General features: G+C 44.9%; 2 protein-coding genes across 2 annotated transcripts in view; one reads left to right on the forward strand and one right to left on the reverse strand.

Moving 5' to 3' along the window:
- The window catches only part of LOC132583584 (semaphorin-6A-like), a 39,516-nt gene extending 20,184 nt beyond the window's left edge, over positions 1-19,332 (reverse strand). The window contains exons 1-5 of the mRNA XM_060255208.1: positions 18,882-19,332; positions 8,753-8,867; positions 6,143-6,203; positions 1,861-1,962; positions 127-217 (exon numbers count right to left, since the gene is read on the reverse strand). Coding sequence (XP_060111191.1) covers positions 127-217; positions 1,861-1,962; positions 6,143-6,203; positions 8,753-8,867; positions 18,882-19,332 — 820 coding nt within the window. The remainder of the gene's footprint in view (positions 1-126; positions 218-1,860; positions 1,963-6,142; positions 6,204-8,752; positions 8,868-18,881) is intronic.
- Positions 19,333-19,597: 265 nt separating this feature from the next.
- The window catches only part of LOC132583585 (olfactory receptor 10A7-like), a gene marked incomplete at its 3' end in the record, with an annotated part of 29,179 nt that continues 23,347 nt past the window's right edge, over positions 19,598-25,429 (forward strand). The window contains exons 1-2 of the mRNA XM_060255209.1: positions 19,598-19,624; positions 20,578-20,731. Coding sequence (XP_060111192.1) covers positions 19,598-19,624; positions 20,578-20,731 — 181 coding nt within the window. The remainder of the gene's footprint in view (positions 19,625-20,577; positions 20,732-25,429) is intronic.

Below are 25,429 nucleotides of genomic sequence, written 5' to 3' on the forward strand. Positions count from 1 at the left end.
GCTTTTAATGAGATTTGTTCTCATTTAATATGTTGTTAGGCACTGCTCTTAGGAAGAAAGATGGGATATAAATTTCTTAAAATGAAAATAATTTACAAGTGTGTGTGTATTTCTCTCCCTCATTACCTGAAAACAATGCTATATTGTGATCCTTTCCATCAAAAGGGCACCTGCCCCGTCCACTGAATGGCTCTCCTAAGTAGGCAAAAGACTCCGCCTAACAGCAACAAGAATGGAAACTCTTTAGAAATAAATAGAACGCACTGGCCTCATACAATTGCTTTGGTTCACTCCAAAGCAGTAAGGCTTTTTCTCTTCTTTCCTTGTTTGAACACAGTAAAAATTGTGCTATTAAATTGCCACTGGCAAAAACAGTATGCAGAAAAAGTCCCTTCAATATAATTCTTTTTCATGTCATCTTTTTCATACAAGAGGAATCCCAACTAATATTTAACACGTGTGAAGTTTATATGAAAATCTATACCAAGTAACCTCTAAGTTTCAGCATTATTACGTCTGCCGTACTTGCCATACCTTTAGTGAATGCCACATCTTCATTACAAAACCATCTCTTGAGAAGTCAGCAATATCAAATGAAAATCTGTGTTTAGTTTTAGTTTACTCCTGTGACGGAAAGCAATGGGTTAACCATAATCTGAAGACGCACAGGGCTGCATCAGGTGACCTGAGGGTGGGGGCAAAGTGCTCAGAGCTCTCAGGGAGGGAAGGTGGTTGAAGGAGAGAAACTGCTGAGGCAGGAGTTCAGTCAGTTGATGTCTGACAGAGTGGAGGCCTGTCAGAGAAGTCTGTCAGTGTTGGGGCCTGACAGAGACTGAGAGGGTCAGTTAGTGCCGGCCAGAAGGGCTGAGAGGGCAGCTGATCCTGTGAAGAAGCTGGAGACAGAGATGGGGAAGTCTTCCAGAGACTGCCAGCTGGACAAAACCAGCCAAGAGGGCTGTGTGTGTGTGAGTCAGTTAAGACCGGAAAGGTCACAAACACCTAGGAACCACTCTGAAGATCTAGTGAGGAGGTTGAGGGAGTGGATGTGGGTCTGAGACACCAAGAAGGGCTGAGAGGAGAGACTCCGGTCGAGGGGTGAGACTAGACACATCAATCCCAAGAGGCCAGACCTTGGCTAGAGGTGGAGAGTGAGTTGAAGGGAAACTGTGAACCATGTAACTGTGAAAGATCCAAGAAAGAAAAAGTGATTGTAAGCTTGAAACAACTGAACAACATATAAGCCTGTGTAAATATCTCCCATATCCCCAGTTTAAGACTTTTTGTTACAATAAATCTGTGGTTTAAGTTAAAGTTCTCGTGAGCCTATATTGTGTGGGAAGAATAAACAAAGCTGCTGTGGTCCCATCAACAGAACAAGTAAAAATACCCCGAAGAGACTAAAATATAGAGATCCAGTGAGGCCGTGAGGCGGGCGCTGCTATAACTCCCTACCAAACCTAAACCCCAATCCCGGTGAATATACCCTTTCTTGCCAGTTTAATCAAATAAACCAAAAATGTGTTTAAATCTTTACATGTGCTTCATTTGCCATTTCTGAAGGGTAATTTTGACAACTGAATTAAACGGACAAGGTTTTAGAGGGGAGATTATTAAAAGGGTTGCTTTGTCACAGTTCCTATTAGAGCACTCCCCATAAATCAATGGCAAAATCTGAAGTTACAAAATGGTGCATTGATTTCTCTTCAAATTGAAATGAAAAAGAAATCAATCTCTTAAAAGGGAGAATAACAGGAATCAATAGCTATATCTAAAATAATCAATGGGGGGGATCACATCCCCATGATAACACTAACTGGTATAATCCAGTAGGAATCCTTTGCTACGTTCTTATGTCCATACCTTCTGATACTTGCATATTGGGTCAAAGGCGTTTGTCCCACAGATCAGTAATTCATTTTCATTTTTTTTCAAAAAAACCTTTAAAAAGTTTTGGCATTCCTCCTGCATAAAAATGAGAAATAGTATTTCAGCAAATGAACTGATTTTAAACATAGAAGCAAATTTAATTGCTAGGGTTAGGATAACATTTGCAATAGCAAAATATCTTTTACAACAGCAGTTTTATCTAAAATGCTGCTAGAAGTAGGCTCCAAAGTCTCCCATTGAAGAAGGAGACCTCCCAGTGGTAGCCCTTGATCCCTGCCACCATTTGGTAGGGTGACATGGGGAAAATGTTGATAAAGTGATAGAGTTTCTGGTGAATTCTGATGCAATGACACAACTTTCAGGTTTGTCCTGAAAGTGCCACAAAGCTGCTGCAATACTGCCCCATTTTCCCATCCACCCCAGTATCCTGCCAAGTGCCACTGGCTGGCAACCCTACATAGAAGGCACGCAATAGTCTTTCTTCTTGCTGTATTGAAATCACTTGCCTTCTAGGAACTGGGGAAACTGTAGTTGCATTGATTTCCTTTGTTGGTTGACGTGGCTCAACACCAACCTGCCTACAGTTTCAGATGCTTCAAGGTACTCTACAGTTATTCTTACATACCTGCTGGCAGCCTGTGCTTCTTCTTAGTAGAGCTTAATAGTCAAAAATCCCAACCCTATTTAGTATGACCTTCTTGTTACAAAGTAAATTAGGCCACTTCCTTCTAGCCTTTCTGAAGGGAATCAGAAAAAAATCATGTGGGGCACTGCAACACAGCTAGCTAGTTCCACATTATAAAGCAGGTGTGTCAAACATGTGGCCTAGGGGCCAAATCAGCCCCCTGGAAGACTCCTACCAGGCCTGCAAGCAACTCACTGTTGTCTCCTTCCTTCTGCATCACAACTTGCTTTGCCAGGCTTGCTCAGTTGCACAGGAGCTACAGAGCAAAGCGCCTCCCTTGGGGAGGAAGTGAGGGAAGGAAAGCTAGCTTTGCCAGGCTCTCTCAGTTGCACAGCAGAGCTACTGAGCCAAACCTCTCTTCGTTCTGTTGGCTGAGGCTCAACAAGCCAGTGAGGTGGATTCGGCTGAGTGTATGTGTTTGTCTGTGTTCTTTATAAAGTTTATATCTCCCCTACTTGGCATTACATTTTATGACACACATGGCCCAGCCGAAAATCCAAATGTGTTTGACACCCTTGTTATAAAGGGTCAATAAGTGGAGCAGCAATTGCAAGAAGAAGATTTCAAGAAGAAGCAATGGCTACTGGAGCCAACTTATGTAATCACTTCTCTTACTTCTAGTTATTGGCTGGGCTTGATGAGACTCCTGCTCCATTTCAAATATGTACACAAACAACTATAACTCTCAGTTCATCCCGAGGGGAACGGCACACCAGCATTTTCTTCTGTTTCTAACAAACACAGCATTGAATATGGTCAGTACAACCTACTGAGTCCCAGGTGCATCTAAACATTCATAATGTTGACATGCCCAATGTCACATTTTGTCACATTGTACTCCATTATGATCCAAAACTGCTTATGGAGGAGTCTTCTTTGTGCATAATGAATCTTTCACAAGTAGAAGAGTATTATTGCATGCTACTTAAATGAGGCAGAGCTTGTCAGCTTTTTTTTTTCTGAAAAAAGAGGAAAGAGAGACCAATTTGACCACTGAAAAAGCTATCTGGAGGGTTCTTGGATTGTGCATGGATACAGCTTTATAGGACAGAAACTACAATTAGGAGTGGAATTGAGACATCCAGGTGGGTCTGATCTCATGAGATCTCAAAAGAGGATTTAGTCTTGATTAGTACTTGGATAGGGGACCACTTAGGAAGTCCAAGGTTGCTACAAACAAGGCTGGCCCTAGACTGTCTGGCACCCTAGGCAAGGCTAACTTCTGGTGCCCCCCCACTGATGACATCACCAAGTCACATGAGGAGCACCCGATTTGGTGCCCCCAGAAGGTTGATGACCTAGGAATTTGCCTAGTTTGCCTAGTGGCAAGGCCAGTCCTGGCTACAAGGCTGGAAATGGCAAACCACCTCTGTTCATCTCTTTCCTTGAAAATCCCACAGGGTCATGTAAGTCAACTGCAGCTTGATGGCATTGTCCACCAGCAACTGGAAAAGTTGGTGGGATTCAGTCCAATGCTTTTTTTCCTTTGGGCTTATGAATTGGCTGTTACTACTGAAGTAGGAAACATATGGTCCATTCCAAATCACAGAGAAAGGTCATAAGTAGCAGTCAAGAAACTAAACAGGAGAGAGCAGCTGCAAGAGAAATTAAAACTGATTACCTCAGTTTTCCCGAATGATTGACATTTATTTCTTTGTTCTATACTGGAATTCCATACCAGTCTCTACAAGAATGTGGTGGGGAGGAGGGAGAAATCAATAAATTACAACAAAGAAAGTTTTGGATTGGAATCAAACAGCTTTTCTGCCAGGTTCCCTTTGACCACCTTATAAAGTTATGCTGATGACTTGAGAAAGCACAGAGAAAAGTCATGTGGGACAGGGGCTGTTGAAAATCTGAGTATGGGAAAAGAAAGAGCATAACTGACTGGATCCAGCCCATTGTACTGGATTCCAAATACAATAGTCTCCTAGGGTCGTTAGCTACAAACTTAATTGCAAGTTTTCTGCGCTTTTGCTGTGCAAATCAGCCAGCAGAGTCCATGGATTAAAATTGCTCAGTTAATTTTGATGGCTATTAAATTGGGGTTTTTTTAAAGAATAGCTCGCTTGACAAAGTAAAAAAACCAAGTGAAATTAGACAAAAAATAAAAGAAATACATTAGGAAAGTATTTGGGTTGGATCCTAATAGATTTCTACTGATGAAAGAAAGAGAAAGACCACCTTTTATCTGTCAAAAGGGACATGCCAGAAATCCTGGGGCAAGCAGGGACAAAGCCATGCAAAATGGGGCCTTCTGTGAAGAGGAACTGAACAAGATGGATTTGAAAAGCTGGTAGGATCTAACTCTTTCTTGTCTTCAAACTGGCCACTGTATAGTAAAGAATGGATGAATCTGACCTGTTCTGTTGTTCTGCTACATCAACTGTTTCATTGATGCACTGCAAATTTCTATTAACTTCTGTTGTTTTGATGCATTCATGATATAATTTGATAGGCAGCATATGGGTTAGATTCAACAAGATTTTTTAAAAATCTTATCTGATAATTTCTTTCCTACTAAAGCCCCTGCTTCAAATCATTTTGTCACTATCACCAAAATAGCCTTGTTGGCAGTCAAAAGGGACATCTTCCTCTGTTTTTCACTGGCAGAAAAGTTTTTTGGATCCAATCCTACATTTGTTTTATATGTATTCAACATGTGTTGGAATACATCATCCCATAATTACTTCTGTAATGCAAAGATCCCCCTTCCCATACAGAAAGCACCAACAGGACAGTTGGAGAATGCATGACAAGCATCATACTTGAGCTTTGAGAGATGTTGCAAACTGCATCCTCCACTTTGAGAAATTGTCCTGTCTAGACTATCAGATTAAGAAAATGTGAATTACAGCAAAGAATGAAATTTCAGAATAATAAAGGAATAGAACAAAAAAACTCTTCTGATCTTTTTAATTAAATTTTATTGAGTCTATAACCCACATACCTTGAAACATGTACTAAATATACTGACTAAGCAGAGGAGCTGTGATCTGAGAGGATCTCATTTCCACTTAATGCCATGAATTCTCTTGGTAGCCTTTAGCAAGGCTTTCTCCCTCTCTTTCCACCTCTATTTCCCATATGGGGATATAAACTCTGGCCCACCTTAGAAGGCTGTTGCAAGGACTGCAATAAGATTATGAGTGAAGTACTTGGAACAGCAAAAATACTATAAAGAGCTATTAGAAGACATGGTATCTCATTCAAACTTCCCAGTGCAAATATGTGCTGTTCTTTGTAGTTACTTAGAAATTATGAACAAGGCTGAAATGTCTCTCCCACCAACCCTATTTATTGCTCATTTTTCTACTACCCTGGCATGAGAATAATAGAATTTTGTCTTGACTTCTGTTGTTCTGATGCATACATGATAAGGCAGTATCAAATTGTTGGTTAGATCCAACAAGATTTTTAAATATCATATATGATGATTTCCGCCCCCCCCCCCACTAAAGCCCCTGCTTCAAATAATATTTTTTTTTCATTATCACCAAAATAGCCTTATTGGCAGTCAAAAAGGACATCTTCCTCCATTTTTCACCAGCAGGTAAAAAACGAACTTACTCTGTTGTAGTGCATTTCAAATCGATATGCCCTGTCCAGCTCGATGGCATAAATGTTGTTCCTATAAACAAAGATGAGGGATGAATGTCTTGATAAACAGATCAGGTGTCACCAAAAAGAATTGTTTGCGATGGATAAATCAATGTGAGACTAGCCTCTTGGCTATAGGAAAGTTTCTTGCATTGGATGAAAGATTGGATCCAGCCACATTTTCACTCAGTCTCATCCAATTCCCCTCCATACCACAACCCCCATATAAAATGATTTTGATGTGCAGGTCCCATGATTCTCAGCATAGCTTTTTTTGATGGTCAAAGAGGGACCCCACTTGCCTTTCTTAGAATCAGATGCCCCTTTTTGGTGATTTCTAATTATAAAGAGTTTCCAAGCCTTGCTCACTTCCAGAAATATCTGTCATCCATTATGGACTTTGCTGATTATAGCTATAAACTTATAGCAATCCCAGTAACTGAGCCATAATCAATTGAGTGTCTGCAGAATAAGAGTGATATAAAGATTCCACTTAGTACCCAGCAGTAGCTCGGTTGTGGCATTCTGTACTTACTGGAGTTTCTAAATTGTCCAAGGGCAGGCTCATGTAGAGTGTGTTGCCATACTCTAACCTTGAAGGAAACATAGCTGAATTGAACTACCAACTCCAGGTCTGGAGAGATCTTGGGGTCGTGGTAGATAACTCACTGAAAATGTCAAGACAGTGTGCGTTTGCAATAAAAAAGGCCAACGCCATGTTGGGAATTATTAGGAAGGGAATTGAAAACAAATCAGCCAGTATCATAATGCCCCTGTATAAATCGATGGTGCGGTCTCATTTGGAGTACTGTGTGCAGTTCTGGTCGCCGCACCTCAAAAAGGATATTATAGCATTGGAGAAAGTCCAGAGAAGGGCAACTAGAATGATTAAAGGGCTGGAGCACTTTCCCTATGAAGAAAGGTTGAAACGCTTGGGACTCTTTAGCTTGGAGAAACGTCGACTGCGGGGTGACATGATAGAGGTTTACAAGATAATGCATGGGATGGAGAAAGTAGAGAAAGAAGTACTTTTCTCCCTTTCTCACAATACAAGAACTCATGGGCATTCAATGAAATTGCTGAGCAGACAGGTTAAAACGGATAAAAGGAAGTACTTCTTCACCCAAAGGGTGATTAACATGTGGAATTCACTGCCACAGGAGGTGGTGGCGGCCACAAGTATAGCCACCTTCAAGAAGGGTTTAGATAAAAATATGGAGCACAGGTCCATCAGTGGCTATTAGCCACAGTGTATGTGTGTATATAAAATTTTTTGCCACTGTGTGACACAGAGTGTTGGACTTGATGGGCCGTTGGCCTGATCCAACATGGCTTCCCTTATGTTCTTATGGTAGAACACCTTTTTAAGAGCTGCTTCGACTTTCTTGTCCAGCAATAAAGCTGGATTCAGAACTGACCCTAGGCTCTTAACTGATGAGCTTGATAATCTTGTAAATTTTACTATGTTATCTTTGGAAGAAAAGAAGAAGATGATGATGCAAAAGTGTCACTGCTAATCATTAGTTCCTGGGAGTTTAAAGACACAGATACTGGAGTCGACAATTAGCAAGTTGAGTTGAATGTTAACTAGCTATTGCAATGGTAACAGCAAATTAGAAATTTCTCTGCATCTGACACCATCATCTGATAGGGTCTTCCAATAAGCCATATAGCACAGCCTGTTGGAGTCAATACACATTTTCTTCCAGCAGCCTTTGAGACATCACCCTGCAATTATGGAACTGGTTGACACATTGGGTTAGAATTTAACTAACTTTTCTGTTGATGAAGGCAGAAAGGAGTTACAAGAATTATACAGTTTAGACTGTTCACAGGAGAGGTCATGTGTCTCCTGGAAAGAAGCAGAGTCATTGTTATGATGGCTACTGGACTGGATGCTCTTAGGGCCTCTAGGTCTAAGTTGTATATATGTAAGTGAAACCTGTTCAGTTCCATCACAAGATGAGAACTGGATCAGTTCTTTGTGGAAGCTGAAGAAGCTTTCAAAGTTGACATTATAACCATGAAAAAGGTAGAAAGAACCCCCTTTGATCACTCTCAAAAAGGTTATGCAGGGGACCATGGGCTTTGCATGTCCAAAAGCCATTGATTGGGTGAGGAGAAGAATTGTGTAAGATAAAGCAAAAACCTGACTGGATCTAATCCAGTGATTCAATTTGAAAGAGTACATAACTGCAGAGGAAATTATCTCTCTCATGTGACACTCATTTTGTTTGCTACAAACAAAAAGGAGAAGATGATGATGATGATGATGATGATGATGATGTTGTTGGATTTATACCCTGTCCTCCACTCTGAATCTCAGAGTGGAGGGCGGGGTATAAATTCAATATCTTACAATCTTCTCTACTTTCATCATCCTACAACAGACACCCTGTGAGGTGGGTGGGGCTGAGAGAGCTCTGGCTGACCCAAGGCCATTCCAGAAGTTGCAAGTGGAGGAGTTGGGAATCAAACCCGGTTCTCTCAGATAAGAGTCTGCACATTTAACCACGATACCAACCTTGGGTTGGAATCAAAAATAAGAAGAGGGAAAGGGAGTAAAGGAAGACAACTAACCTAGCGGCAATGTAAAGCATTCTGTTCACAATCAAGGTTTGCTGGATGTCCATTTTGATCACTGGTTGGGTATAGACTTTTGAAAAGCCTGTAAATGCCAGATAATGTTCTTTATCTATGAAAAGAAAAGAGTGGATTGAGGCTCAGTTCAGGCTTCATGAGCAAATTTGTTTGCTGATTAACACCAATGTAGTTAAGGACCATGTGCCTTACTCTCATCTCCTTGCAAATCATTTCAGTGTTGAAGATGCAGACTTAGATCCAACCAAATTCCCTGCTTGTGAGGAGAATAGGTCCTCTTTGATCACTCAAACATGCTATGCTGGGTTTGTGGGACCTGCTTGGACAAAAGCCATGTGTGAAAGGACCAGTAATAAGGAGGAAAATTGGATGAGATTGAGAGAAGAAGCTCACTGGATCCAACCTGGAGTTCTTCAGCTAATTCCAGTTATTTATAAGATGAAGACTACAACAGAGAATGCAAACAAATGGACAGTTGTTGACTTTGCTCATTTGCAGAGTGTCACCTGCAGAAGTCTCTGCTGCAATGAGCGAAGTATAGGGAGAAAGGCAGTGCTGCAGATAAGAGGGACCAAGGCCATGAAGAGCTTTTTATTTGTATTGAATCCAATTCTTAATTTGTTTCACTGAGGAATTATAATGGATAGTGGCTACTGGGGTTCCTCAATGGTCCTTCCTTCCTGCCCAATGTTTCATTGTTGTTTTTTACACTTTTGTACATATTTTAGTTTTGGTTTTCATTGTTTCAGTGATGTATTTTTGATGTTTTTCATGGTTATTAAGATTTGATTATATTCTGCATATTTTATTTGTTAGCTGCCTTGGTGGTCCTTATGAAGGCAGAAACATGGGGTATAAATATTGTACATTTTTTAAAAAAATAACATGAAAACATTGCAACTTTTTGTGCATATGTATTCTGGTTTAGGACATCATTGCAATATTTTTCTCTGTGTGTGAGAGGGTTAAATTTCCCTGCTATTAATACTCACAGCAATTAATACTGAGTGGTTTCAAATCTTCTGGAAAAAAAGCCCCAGTAAACTTCCACAGTATGAAATAGAGCAACAAGATTCCTGATCTCATAGTCATTCAGGCACAAGCAGTAATATCTTCACTTAACCCTCTGAAACATAAACAGAAGCATTGTATCAACTGATATTTAGCCACTGCAGAAGAAAGAAGACTTTAAAAACTAAGGAACAGCCCTTCAACCATCCAGCATTATAAGAAACTTGTTTACTTAAAAGCAGAAAATGAACCCAACAACAAATGATGATGAACACTGGCATGTGGAGGTAACATCAGCATCTTGGTTCTGAGCAGATTTCAAGATACCACCAACTACCAGTAAATAGGAAAGAGCTATAGACACTTAATGCTCAGGATCTGACCTGGGCTATCAGAACCTGGGGGGAAAGTGCATGCCCAGGGTATTTCTAGATCCAACTCATAGATTCTGTACTGAATTTTTTTAAAGTTAACATCCTATTTTTTTTCTTCTGGAAACTACATCCATCTCATCCAGCATAAAGACCTTAGTAAACCTATGTTTCAGATTGTCTGTCATATGGAATTTAGAAGTCACAATGCAGTACTGAGCACACATGGACCAACTGTACACTTTGGGGACAGCTGATGCTCAATTTTGAAATCCATTTGAAATAGTCATTATACAATGCAACAGCAATGACAGCTGGCCAGACCTTTCAGAAATGGTACCCACCCTAGCCAGGAACAAATGTCTCTTGGGTAGTAGTATTGTTGACACACGTAGTTGTATGTTGAATGTTCCTCTTTGAGCAACTAGAAAGACCTAATGTGATTCCTCTAATATTTATACCGCAATATCCAGAACAATTAATATTTCTCCCCATGGCTAACTACACATAATCTGAAGGTTTCACTAAATTACTGGAATGTTTTAGGTGGGAGGGTGCATTGTGCATGCTGACCTCTTCTTATCTTAATTCCCTGTTTCCACAATGAAATACGCAAGGTACAAAGGAAAGAGGCCTGATGATTGCTCCTGATTAAAGACAATTGCAGGCTTTTAATGGCCTAAGGCTAATAAGCTTGCTGGGAGTTTGCCCAGCTCTGATTCCAAAAATAGACCTAGCCCATCTGATACAATAACAGAATACTGTAGCATATCCTGAAGAGCCAAACAGATGCCATGATCAAATCAGCAAATAAATCTTCCTTTAAATTCTCAGTAGTATTGGGGAATTCTAAGTTTAATTTAAAATACCAAAGGGGAGGCAGATGAGAGGTTAGATTTTCCATGCCTTCTCATGAACCCCAATCCATTTTTGGGTGGCCAAAAGAAACCTCTTTTAACAGGCAGGAAAGAAATGATGCAATATGACTTATTATGTGTATCATATCAACGGTGTATGCACAATATAAATCTACATAATGAAATAAATCATTAATACCTGCAATGAAGTGGGTGGCCTAAAATCTGCAGTGCAATATGTAACATACTAAAACAAAATAAGAGGTGTTGTCCATTCCAACTTTCGTTTCATTTGGAAGGTGTCTTTGTTCTCAAGCGTGGTTCTATAGTGTCAGGAGCTGACCTTGGATTCAGTGGGAGCTCACAGGAACGCAGCTCCTAAACCTTTCTGAGAGTTCCTCCTCCTCCTTCTGAGAGTTCCACCTCTGTCCATTGAATAGTCTGTGCAGCTGCATAACAATCCCTGGATGAGCTCCACCACCTATTTTTAGACAAAATGACCCCTGATCAGGAGTGTTAAACAGTACAGTTCATATGGCAATCTTGATTCCTTCACTGTATCTGTGTCTGCTCTTGTTCTACTTGGATAACATTAGTCTTTCACCCTTTCAAAATGCATGTTTGCATAAAATCCTGGTGGCTTACTTCTGAAGACAATAGATGATGCTATCACCATCTTATGTATTAAAGGTAAAGGTAGCCCCCAGTGCAAGCATCAGTTGTTTCTGACTCTGAGGTGAAGTCATCATGACATTTTCACAGCAGACATTTTACGGGGTGGTTTGCCATTGCCTTCCCCAGTCACTTACACTTCCCCCAAGCAAGCTGGGTATTCATTTTACCGACCCTGGAAGGATGGAAGGCTGAGTCAACCTTGAGCCGGCTGATTCGAGATAAGTGACCTGGACTTTGGAAGGTCTTTGGTAAGTGATGTCAGGTCAGGGGATTCCAGTGCTCCTGGGGAGGGGAAAGTACAGCGGTGGGAGCAGGCAAAGTTTGACCGGAAGGAGTCTAAGACACAAGAGGGCTCGCTCCCCTTCCAGCCTGTGTCCCATCCCACGGATAGCTGGTAGGAGGGCCAAGTGGAAATATGTGCCTCCGTCCCTGGTAATGTGCAATGCCAGGTCCATAAATAATAAAACCTCAGTCCCGCAAGAATTTTTTATTAGGCAGGACATGGACCTGGCTTGTGTGACAGAGACCTGGGTGCGGGATGGGGAGACAGTCGCTCTCTCCCAAGTAGCCCCGCCTGGGTTCTCCGTCCTTCACCAGGCCCGGACTAGCGGGCGGGGGGAGGGGTGGCTTTTTTCATATGGGAGGATTGCTCCTTCAGGATACTTCTGCCACCAGAGATCAAGGGTGTGGAGTGTGTGGGCCTGGTATGGGACGTTGGGGAAAGTTTGGCAATTATGGCTGGTGTACCGTCCGCCTAACACACCGGCCAGTGCCTTACCGTCCCTGATGGAGGCTGTAGCAGGCTGGGCATTGGAGCACCCTCGACTTATAGTCCTGGGTGACTTCAATGTCCATGCCGAGGATGCGGCTTCCACTCGTGCGACGGACCTAGTGCTTTCCATGGCAGCACTGGGACTTTCCCAATATATAACAGCGCCCACGCACCAGGCTGGGCACACACTAGACCTGATCTTTGCGGCGGGAGTAGTAGTGGATCAGGCAGTGCCATGGTCTGACCACCAGGCCTTGAAGGCTCGTGTGGACATGTCATCCCTATCCCGTTTAGGCGGTGAGCAGGTTTTAGCTCGCCCGCGTAGCCAGGTGGACCCGTGGCGGCTTCAAATGGCCATGCGGGATCCCTGGCCCTCTGATGACTCGTTGGATGAGCTAGTGGAGATCTGGAATTACCAGCTTTCCATGGCCATTGATGAAATTGCTCCCCGATGTCCTCTTCATCCTCGATCACAATCCGCTCCGTGGTATACCCCGGAGTTGCGATCAATGAAACGACGATTAAGACAACTAGAGAGACAATGGCACCACACTCGTGACGAAGCTACAAGAATATCATATAGGTCATTTATGTGGACCTATGAGATGGCAGTTCAGGCTGCAAAGAAGGCCCACTTTGCGTCCAGAATTGCATCTGTGACCTCGCACCCAGCACAACTGTTTAGTATAATTCGGTCATTAACAAATTTACCGCAGGGCAAGCAAAATATTAGAGAATTGGAAATAGGCTGTGAGGCTTTTGCGAGTGTTTTTGCAGATAAGGTCTCATCGCTCTGACGTGACTTACCTGCTATAATTGATACATTAGAAGAACTTGGGGCACCAAGCGCATCTTCTGGTCCAATTCTGGATTCTTTCAATCCACTCAGTCTGGAGGAAGTCGACAGAATCCTTGTAGCTGTACGCCCTACGACTTGTAGGTTGGACCCGTGCCCATCCTGGCTTGTAAAAGCGAGCCAGATGTGGCTGTGTGAAGCACTGCAAGGTTTTGTCAACAGGTCCCTGGTAGAAGGGATCTTTCCCACACCTCTTAAAGAGGCAGTGGTCCATCCTCTCTTAAAAAAAACCATCAGCAGACCCGGCCGCATTGGTGAGCTATCGGCCGGTGTCGAACCTTCCCTTTTTGGGTAAGGTTATAGAGTGGGTTGTGGCAATTCAGCTACACTGATTCCTGGAGGACACTTCTGCACTGGATCCATTCCAGTCTGGCTTTTGGCCAGGTCACGGGACGGAGACGGTTCTGGTCACTCTCATAGATGACCTCATGCGACATCTGGATCGGGGCGGCTCAGCGGTGCTGTTGTTATTAGATCTGTCAGCCGCTTTTGATACGGTTGACCATCAGCTACTGACTAGCCGCCTTGCCGATGTGGAGATCCAGGGATCTGCCTTACAGTGGCTGACCTCTTTTCTCCAAGATCGGGGACAAAGGGTGGTGATAGGGGTGGAAGCATCCCAGAAGCACTCTCTTAGCTGTGGGGTGCCACAGGGAGCGGTCCTATCCCCGATGCTATTTAATATCTACATGTGCCCCCTTGCCCAGATTGTCAGGAGGTACGGACTGGGTTGTCATCAATATGCGGATGACACCCAGCTCTATCTATTGATGGGTGGCCAGTCTGACTGTACCCCGGAAAATCTAGACCTGGCTCTACAAGCTGTGGCATCTTGGCTCAGACTGAATGGGCTGAAACTGAATCCGACGAAGACGGAGGTTCTCTATCTGAGTCGGGGTGGTCCAAGGGGAGAGATCCATCTGCCGACTATTGACAGGGTGCCACTAATACCGGCCACTAAGGTCAAGAGCTTAGGTGTGCTCTTTGAGTCCTCCCTTACAATGGAGGCCCAAGTAGCAGCCACTGTTAGATCTGCCTTTTTTCATCTTCGGTGGGTGTGGCAGCTGGCTCCTTTCCCGGAGCACAATGATTTAGCGATGGTAATCTATGCTACGGTCACCTCAAGAATAGATCACTGTAATGCTCTCTACATGAAGCTACCCTTGACGCTAACTCGGAGACTACAGCTAGTGCAGAATGCTGTGGCACGGCTGTTAATGAGGCTGCCGCGATGGGAGCACATTCAGGCAGTGCTGAAAGAGCTGCACTGGCTATCTGTTGTGATCCGAGTTTGCTTCAAGGTGTTGGTATTGACCTTTAAAGCCCTTTATGGTCAGGGATCTGCCTATCTACGGGACTGCCTTTCTCCATATATTCCCCAGAGAGCACTGCATTGAGGGGCAAAAAACTTACTGTCCGCCCCCAGACCAAAAGAAGCCAGGTTATGTGTGACAAGATCTAGGGCTTTTTCGGTGGCAGCACCAGAACTTTGGAACACTCTTCCAGAAGCCATAAGGGCCCTGCGGGATCTGTCTGCGTTCTGCAGGGCCAGTAAGACCGAATTGTTTAAGCAGGCCTTCGATGTTTAACTGAAAGAGGGCTGCCACCGGGCATCTCATAGAATGCTGGTGATCGCTGTTCGAAAATTCAAAGCTTCCATATTGTACTGATGCAGCACCACAGAATGATTTTTTAAAAATGAAATATGTAAATTATGGTTTTATATGTTTTATTGGTTTAATTGTACTGACATGATGTTGTGAGCCGCCCTGAGTCCGCTTGCGGAAAGGGCGGGATATAAGTCGAACGTAATAAATAAATAAATACCTGAACCCAGCTTCTGTCGGGATCAAACTCAGGTCATGAGCAAAGAGCTTGGACTGCCGTACTGCAGTTTTACCACTCTGTGTCACAGAGCTCTTATCTTATGTATTATAAATTTAAATAACTTTATTTAAAAATTAAATAACTTTATTAAAAATTTAAATAACTTTATTAAAAATTTAAATAACTTTATAAAAAATAAAGTTATTGGTCCATACAACCTAGTATTTCTACAGTGGGCTGGGTGAAATTTACTTTTCTTTTGTGAAATCTTGTCCAGTTCCCCTCATTGTATTGCCCATCCCACATGACTTTTGTCCATATAAGTCCCATGAACCCCAGCACAGCGTATTGGGCTGATCAAAAGGGAAACTTCTTCAGTAGCAGAAAAGGTTTGTGGATCCAACCCAGTGACCAGAAGCAGTTCTTCAGTTTGCACCCCCAGTCGGAATAAAGAGGCTGACACATGATTAATGGGAAACAGGCCACTTTATTAACTTCAAATCAATGTGGTAAGGTAAACAACTAAAGGACAAGCTCTGGGGTCTTCCACCGACCCTGCCAAGTCCATAAATGGGCGAGCCACCCCGCCCCCAGCGCGAGCCATACCTGTCATGCCTGCCCCTGACCCAGCCCCTGCTAGCTCAGAGCAGGCGCCTTTAACAGCCCTGGACGTAAGTCCCGAAGAAGCAAGCCGGCAGCAGGAGCCACCTGGAACTAATCAGGCCACGCCGGGCCCCAGCTCATCCCCTCCGGAATCACCACCACCTGTTAGCCGGCTCCGTGAAAGGAGACGACAGGAGATACGAAGCAGAAGAAGTGAGGCACGCATGCGGGGGAGAAGAGATCTAAGCCCGGCATACTAATGAGTTAACAAGCCAGCACAGTATATCTGTAACCTTGGCCCTAGGGCAAACTGTGCTGGCAACGAACGATCCTACTGGGACGTGACCACGCTCTGCACCCTCTTGCTTGCTGAGAGAACCCGTGTACTCCTGACCCGGCTTGAACCTTGGACTTGGAACTCTGGACTCTGACTCCACTTTGTGGACTGGCTTAGGTATTTTGACTGTATTCGGCTTTGCTTTCTCTGGCTTCCGACCCTCTGCATTCCTGTGACTACGCTCTCTGTTTCATCCTTCGGCCGGACGGATTTATGGTGTTGACTAATTGGACTGTTTACGATAACCCCTGCGCTACTCCTCAGCCGGCTGCAAGAGTTCTGGCCAGCTGCCGGGACGTTGGCAGCCGTCGTTCCTTATCTGAGACCCGAGCCGTGACAATACCACTGTGGCTAGTGCCAGGCCAGCAGGCCACAATTATCCTCCCCTTCGAGTTGAGCCCCGATCACCAGAAGGAGGCTAATAAGGGGAGGCATGAATACGATCCGCATTATACGACATTGAGCCATAAAGCCCATCTGCCGTTCCTGCGGATCAATTGCACTAAACAGGTGCAGAGGCCTGGGTGCTCACCAGCAAGGAATAAACCCCTTGCTCCTTCTGCCACCACCAATGCAAAGCCTCCGCTTAGGCATTCGCGCCCCCTGGGTGGCCCAGAGCCACCCGCAGACCTTGCCACAAGTCACTCAAGAAGGCCGGGTTCCCCATATCTGACAGATGGACACCATCTGCCTGATACAACTCAACCATCCCAACTGATCCCAGGGTGGGGAAGGAAGGTACCCAGACCCCCTTCCAAGGCCTTCCTCAGGGCCCAATTTGCCTTCCTGCGGGCCCACTCGATCCCCACCAGATCCCAAGCAGCCCGCCAAACTCTCTGAGGCAGGATAGCAGACCAAATCAGACGAATTCCAGGCTACCTCCGCAGGATGACCCAAAGATCCGCCAATGCCTGCAAGGACAGGGCCTTCCCCTTCATCAAATCCAGATCATTACCACCCAGGTGAATGATGAGAATGTGAGGTGGGGAACCAACCCTTCCCGAAAACAACAAAGGCAGGAACCCAGGCCATCTCAGCCCATGTTGCCCCTGCCATTCAACTATAGCCCACTCGCTCAACCCCAACTGTGAGCCAATTGGCGATCTCCTAGTAAAGTGGGCGGTCCAGAATATCATACTGTGCCTGCATATGAGGATCTGCAGCCTCCCATGATGAGCCACAGCACCTGAAATGAAATAACAATTAACAACTGAATTCAACTATACCTACCTGAACATTAACTACGACCATCAGGGAAACAACAATAGATGTACATAGGCACAGTAAGCAGATGATCGCCAGCGTCCCACCCACTAGATAACCGGTCCAGAATAGCCCATTGCTGCCGTGGTTGATGCAGCACCGATTCAAAAGGAATGGGTCCCAAACTTAAATCTCCCCAATCCTAACTTATCCAGTGCCTGCGCTGTCACCGCCCAAAATTGATACTTGGTGAGGAGAGCCCCACCTGTATGGCAGAAAAACGGACCTTGGGCATCCCCTCGGACAGCAACATACTGCTGTAACACTTGCATAGGGCGCAAACCAGCCTCCGCGCAAGGACCAAGCTCCACCGTGGTGCCCTTCTGCCTCTGGTCTGTTTTGGATCTCTGTACACGCAATAATACGCATCCGCCCTTGAATGTTACATCAGACTGGTAGCTCCGTGACAGCCTAACTAATTCATTTACCCTTAAAGCGCCTAAAAACGTTGTAAGTGCCACTGCATTGAACAGTGCAGCTTCATAATTGGAACTGCAAACCTCTGGCCAAATGCCGCCTAACCCACTAAGAATAGAAGGGGAAATGCATTCCCTAGACCAGCCCTAAAGCATCTTTTTAACCCTGAAATCATCTACGGCTGCCGGGTACCCTTGCGCCTTACTAAAAAATGCTAAAGCAGCCAACTGACCTCAGATAGATTTAACCGTCAGTCCTCTACTTTTTTGCTGCACACAATACTGCATAAGGTGTGATACCGGAATGAGCCAACTATCCCTCAGCCCTGCCAAATTCCTGAATACCCTGAACTGAAGGGCCGCACGTTCATAAGCTTTCCGGGTACTCGGAGCCAAAGCTAAAAGAATTGCCCTAACGGCTTCAGACTGCCAAGCTGCCACAGGTCCCGAGGCATCCGAACCGGCTGAGGATCAGCATCCGGGGCCAACTGGGGAAAACGCTCCATCTGTCGATGAGACAGAGCGTCCACTACCCCGTTATTGACCCCTGGAATATGCTTGGCTAAGAACAAAATATTCAAACAAAGGCAGTGTAACATAAAAACCCTGACCAGATTCATCACTGGTTTTGACTTGGAGGATAAGGAGTTGATGACATGAACCACCGCCAGGTTGTCACACCAAAAGTGCACGACTTGATCAGCCAACTGCACCCCCCATAAATAAACTACCACTACAATTGGGAAAAACTCTAAAAATGTCAAGTTCCTGCAAATACCGCTGACTTGCCAATCCTTAGGCCACTGTTCAGTGCACCACTGTTCCCTAAACACAACACCGAAACCAAAAGAACCTGCAGCATCTGAGGATATCTGGAGGTCAGCCTCGACCTTCATATCCTCACGCCAAAAGGAAACCCCGTTGAATGACTCTAAAAAGCTCTCCCAGACCTCCAAATCACTGTGCATGCTAGACGTTATGCGCAATCTGTGATGAGGTAAATGCAGGGACCCCATAGCATCACAGAAGCGCCGGAGGAATGCCCTGTCCGGGGCTACCACTCTACAGGCAAAATTGAAATGCCCTACGAGTTGCCGCAGCTCTAAAAGCGAAACTTTACATTTTCGCTTCAATGCAGCCAGCCTTTCCCTCAGCTGTTGAACCTTTTCCGCCGGCAGCCGCGAAGCCTGCTGGAAAGTGTCCAATTCAATACCTAAAAATGTGAGCTGTGTGGCCGGGCTCTCTGTCTTCTCATGTGCCAAAGGCACACCAAGTTCATCCGCCAGCTTCATGAAGAGCTCCAAAAGCTTGGCACAACAGCCAGACCTGGCCGCGCCCACGAAGAGGAAGTCATCTAAATAATGAACAATCTTCCCTCGCCCAGATCTATCTTTCAACAGCCATTCCAAAAAGGAACTAAACCTCTCGAAGGCAGCGCAGGATACTGAGCACCCCATTGGTAAGGCTCTATCTGTATAGAACTTACCTTCAAACTTAAACCCTAACAACTCAAAATCATCAGGGTGCACCGGTAACAGGCGAAATGCCGACTTAATGTCACATTTGGCCATTTCCGCACCTAACTCACACCCCCGAACAACCTTGACCACCTGGTCAAAAGAAGTGTATCTTACTGAACAAAAATGGTCGGGAATTCCATCATTCACCGACCCCCCCACTGGGGTATGACAGGTGATGAATCAACCTATATTCACCCACTGCCTTCTTAGGAACCACTCCCAGTGGGGAAACTCTCAAACATGGAACTGGAGGGGCATCGAAAGGACCAATAACTTGCCCTTCTTCGCATTCCTTAGCTATCTTCGCTCTAACAACATGCTCGAGCCCTACTACAGAACGAAGGTTAGATGCCCTACAGGGTGCCCTAAGCCCTTGAAAAGGGATCCTAAATCCCGAACTGAACTCCTCCCACAAATAGACTCTCTCCACAACTCTGGGGTAACTTTCCAGGAAGCGCTTAAGAACTCTCAGTTGAATGGGACTGGGACCCTTTACCAGGTGTCTGCGAATTACCCCCTCCCCCAGGGCGCTTTGCCCCTCCTTTTTGTTTGGCCTTATTGCATGCCGAAAATGCATGGGAGCCACTGCATAATGGGCACTCGTGTCTAAATTTGTATGTTTTATGTGAACATACTCCTTGAGACGTGAACTCCCAACATAGCAGCCGGGGTTGAACCGACTGACCCGCTGTGGAGCGGGCTGTTGAGGTTCCAGGTTGTCTATGCACCAATTGTCTGCTATCGGCCCTATCACCTAAATTGGGCTTAGCTGGTGCCATCAGCTGCAACCATAGCTGCTGATTGATTTGATCCCACGGCAACTTTGGATTAATTGCCGCTCTCATCCTGAAAGTTTCATCGTATTGTAACCAGACCCCCCCCGCAAAATCGGTGTAAGCCCGATAAATGATGTCACAATACTGAAACAGTGGCACAGCCCTCGCTGGCTGCGCCCTAGCAATCACTCCTGCATAAATAAGGAAACCAGGTAGCCAATTGGCCCAGGCCCTGTCAACCTTCCTATGCCTGAGCTTCTCCTTCTCCTTTTTGTCCATTTCCTCCTTACTCTTCTTCTTCAACTCTCTATAAAGGAGACTAAATACATCCACGTATTCACCCCTCAAAATTTTTTCCCGAGTCGCTGGGGTCAAGTGGTCCCCCAAAGGTATTGCTGAGTCCCCGAACGGGAGAGCAAAAAAAGGCACTGACCCATAAGGGTTAAGAGGATAACCCCAAGGGTTACAAGGAGCACTTGGCCATACTGGTGGTTGGGCCAATGACATTTGCCTCCCCCAGGGTAAAACCCCTGTTGTCCCAGCCGATGCTGCCGACCCCTGTGCAATCGTCAATCCTGCTGAAGCAGAAGGTGGCTGGTACCAACCAACTGGGGCGCCCTGCACCTGCCCCACGGCAAGGCTCCCAGATGCCCATGATGGTCCAGGCTGGGCGGGTAAAACCCACTATCCACCCTGCTCTATAGATGAAGATCCAGGCTCCGCCCTCATGGGCCCTGGCAATACACCGTAGCCCCAAGGACCCCAAGGCCATGCAGCATACTGCTGTATCACTCCCCTCTTACCTTCGACACCTGCTAATGCCACTGGCTGGGCCGTCTGTTGCCCGTCGTCCACAAACTCCTGCTCCACCACTTCGTCATTCTACACCGCACCCCTGCTTGTACTCACCTCCTGACTCTGCTCGGGCGTCATCCTAGGAGCCATACCCTCCTGTAAAGCAGAAAGTCTTGCCAACACTTCACGCTCAAAAGTGAAAGTCCCAGAGTGCCCTGTGGCACTGCAATGCCCAGGCCACACCGCTAATGCCCCAGACATGCCCTGATCTCTTTCAAGAGTGCTCAACCTCTCCATTATAGCCTGCCTCATTTCAACACTGTCCATCTGGTCCTCCCCCGGGGCCCCAAGATGGGCCCACTTCTTAGCCCCCTTAGCTGGCTACTTGCCCTTGGAAGGGCCCTGTCCCTTCTTGGGACCCATATCAAAAGCCCTAATGCACCCCAACCAAAACTACTTTTGGGGGGGAGTGGTGGCAATAATGGATTGGGGCAGCCTTCTCCTCCATTAATATTACCCAACAAAAATTCCCCAAGGGGGGGGGTGTTGAGCGCACACAAACCCCCTTTTTATAGACTCAAACTCTATATCAGCAATAAAACCCCCTCGACCGAGGCCCGAGCTGAAACTGCAAGGCCACTCCCAGGCGCCCCCGCCCTTTCCCCTTTTACTTTTGCCCCTCCTGGGGCTTGCCGATGCCAAAAAACGCTGACTGCAGCAGGCTCCAATGCCTCTAAGCCGGCTCGCCACTCCTGGACGCCTGCCTGGCTCGAAGGAGCCAAGCCTGACGAAGAGCGTCCCGTCCACGCACTCTCAGCCAGGGAGCACGGACGTGCCTCTGACCTAGCCAAGAGCTTTTTTCAAACTGCGAAGGACAGGTGGGGCCGAGGCTATATATATAGCCTCCACCCTCCGCCCTTCTACAGCACCCGGATGGCCGGGAAGCTCCGGAAAGCCTCGGCTTCTTCCGGGGCTGCAAAAAACGGTCCCGCGGTGCATAGCTGCTTTTGCGGTCCGGCCAGGGCCGGGCCGGATTCTCAGGAAGAAAACTTCCCCATGTCCTTCACACTTGAGATCTTTCACTAGAGATCCTGAGAACATTCTTCAGACACAATGTGCTCTATCATTCTGCTATGGCCTCATCTCACATGCAGCACTTCAGAAAACACGAAGTATTGTCATCCCATATGGGCAGAAAATTAATACGTTCTGTAACATGGGAGCAGTCACATCACGCTTGAAACCAGATAAATGCCCTTCGATCAGCCCTGGATCTTACATGGAGACATGAAAGTTCAAACTCCCAGACTTAGACATATATACCATCAGTTGCAGGTCCTTGGTCTTTTCTTGCAGTTATTTTCCTAGGTTGTTTAAACTAAATTCAGAATCCAGAAGTTCATCTAATTCTTTCTCTGGGGTTTTCTAGTCCAACCCAAGAAAAAAGCATATCCTTTTCAAAAGACACAATTCTGAAACTGACTAGACTTAACTGTCCCGACTTCCTTCCCTGCCAATATTTCAAGTCAGACACATTATACATTAATGGTATCATATAACAACACAAGTTTGGTTTTATGGTTTCCATGTTCTCAGTGGACAACAGAAGTGAAGGGGGAGAAGTCATGTTCAGCAGACCAGATAGGAAACCAGAATATTCACACAATTTTTTGCACTGATGAAAGGGGGCAGAATGGTTCCCTTTCCCTCCCCCAGAACAGATGACAAGACCTGCACATAAAATAATCTGCATGTAATGAGACCATACTAAAGAGAACTGGGTGAGATTGAGTAGGAAAGCTGTCTGGATACCCACCCTATCTAAAAGTTCCTTAGATTCTGGACAGACCAAAGATGGATATGTATCTTCCCTATCCAGAAGATCCTAAAATCTGCCTTCATGTGTTATTTGATGCTACCAATTGGCAGCATCAGAGTTCCAGATTCGGAATCTCCTCAACGCCTCTGTTTACTTGCATATTAAAATAGATGTCTTAATGCTTAGCATGACAATCTATATTAGTGATGAATGAATTGCTCCAAGGTTATTCCTTTGGGCTCAATTCTTTGAGTTTATCTGTTTGAGTATTCCTTGGCTTCCTCTTCACTGAAACCAGAATCCTGTGTCCTTCCTCCACCCCCTATGACTTCCAGGAATCCCACCACAGTTTTGGGAGCAGTCAAAAGTGATTAAGTGATTAGCAGAGTGATTAACACAGCAAAGGTGTGCAACCTCTCTCTTTCAAGAGTGGAAAAGCTGGTAGGATTCAACCTTATTTTGTTACATAAGTATACTTTGCTCTGCATTATAGTTTTTGTAGGAGAATTTCTTAAATTAATTCTAGGACTGGAACATGTACAGTTTGCTGCAACTACCTTTTGTTCATTTGCATCCGTTCCTCCTACTGATATGTGTTCACATTGATAAAACACAGCAAAGAAGCAACTTGAGTACTGTCAAACCATTCTTGCAGTCAGATTCTTTTTATTCATTCAGTTATTTAAAATATTTTGATGCCCAACTTTAAACAGAGTTCTCAAGAAAGTTTATAGTGAATAAAATACATTCAGGCAAAAAAAGAGCAATCAATAACAAGTATCTATAGACAGGGAGAAGCCCAGAAGGAACCTGTTTGCATATTAGGCCACACCCCCTGATACCAAGTCATCTGGAACTGCACTCCTGTATGTTTCTGCTCAAAAAAAGTCTTCTCTATTTAAATAATTATTAGTCTTACACCATTCTTATCTCCACAACCCTGCTTCAGGGTTATCAGAAAGTGGGGGGTGGGTGGGAAATCTCTGCTGGACATTCCATTATTCCCTTTGGAGACTTATTCCCACCGGGTATAATGGAGAATTGATTTGCCCCCTGTCTTCCTGCTCCTCGGGGCTCTTGGGGGGCTGTTTTTTGAGGGAGAGGCACCAGATTTTCAGCATAGCATTCAGTGCCTCTCCCCAAAACACCCTCCAAGTTCCAAAAAGATTGGACCAAGGGGTTCAATTTTATGAAGGTGCCTATATCCTTCATTATTTCCAATGGAGGGAAGGCATTTAAAAGGTGTGCGGTGCCTTTAAAGGTGATGGCCAGAACTCCCTTTGGAGTTCAATTCTACTTGTCCTGATTCCACCCCCAATATCTCCTGGCTCCACCCCCAAAGTCCCCAGATATTTCTTGAATTGCACTTGGCAACCCTAGTTTATTGCGATAATATTAGTAGTAGTGTTATTAATTAAATACACATATACATTAAGCTGCCTTATACTGAATCAGACCCTCAAGTACATCAAAGTCAGAATTGTCTGCTCAGGCAGGCAATGTCTCTCCAGGTCTCAGGATGAGGTCTTTCTCATCACTTACTATCTGACCCTTTAAAGTGGAGGCAGAGAGATTAGAACTTTCTGCATGCCAAGCAGATGTTCCACCACTGAGTCTTGGCACATTCCCCTTTATTACTGAAATAATTCATAAATTGTTATATTTGTTAGTGCTCAGGTAAGTTGGAATAAGGGAGATCCTGCCTCTTCCTGCCTTTGGCCAGCCTGCCTGCCTGCCTTTGTTCTTTTTCACTGCTGCAGCTACTCTGTTCACTGCAAACCTGGAGAAGAAACAGTCACATTAGCATTTCAGGAGTAAATATAGTTGCTGGGTGGATTAGTATTGATTTTGTTACTTTTTTATATAGCAGATTTGGTATAGTGGTTAAGTGCACAGTCTCTTACCTGGGAGAACCGGTTGATTCCCCACTCCTCCTCTTGCAGCTGCTGAAATGGTCTTGGATGAGCCATAGCTCTCATAGGAGTTGTCCTTGAAAGGGCAGCTTCTGGGAGAGTTCTCTCAGCCCCACCTACCTCACAGGATGTGTGTTGTGTGGGAGGGGGGAAGGTAAAGGAGATTATGACTGCTTTGAGACTCTGAGATTCAGAGTACAGGGCAGGATATAAATCCAATATCATCATCACCCTCTTCTTCTTTTTCTTCTTCTTCTTCCATTAGAGGCCTTTCAAGAACATTTTATTAAATGAAGAGGGACATGTATATATACTAAATCAATTATCATCACCTTTTAAATGACTGACCTGCCCTTTTCTCTTCATAAAAAAAACACTTAAATGTTAGAGAAGCAAATGGATCACTGATTCTAAAATGTTAGCTCATTTTTTATCCCAAAGTTATTAATTCTTTTTCTCTATAAGCAGCTTCCTGGAGTTGAGATCAGGCCTTAGAATGATAATGTAACATTTTGGGAGAAAAATGCAAGCCAGGATTCCAGTGTTGGAGGCCAAGATGGCAAACACTTCCACAGCAACCATCATTTTCCCCTTGGTGCTCAGGTAAGCTGGAATAAAGGAGATCCAAACACTGCAAAATATCAGCATGCTGAAGGTGATGAATTTGGCTTCATTGAAAGTGTCTGGCAGTTTTCTGGCTGGGAATGCTATAGTCAAGCTGATAGTGGCCAGAAAGCCAATGTAGCCCAAGACACTATAGAACATGATAACAGAACCTTCATTACATTTCATTATGATTTGCCCAGCCTGTGAGTGCATATCAACATCTGGGAAAGGAGGAGAAG

This window comes from Heteronotia binoei, chromosome 15 (genome assembly GCF_032191835.1).
Source record: "Heteronotia binoei isolate CCM8104 ecotype False Entrance Well chromosome 15, APGP_CSIRO_Hbin_v1, whole genome shotgun sequence".
Lineage (NCBI taxonomy): Eukaryota > Metazoa > Chordata > Lepidosauria > Squamata > Gekkonidae > Heteronotia > Heteronotia binoei.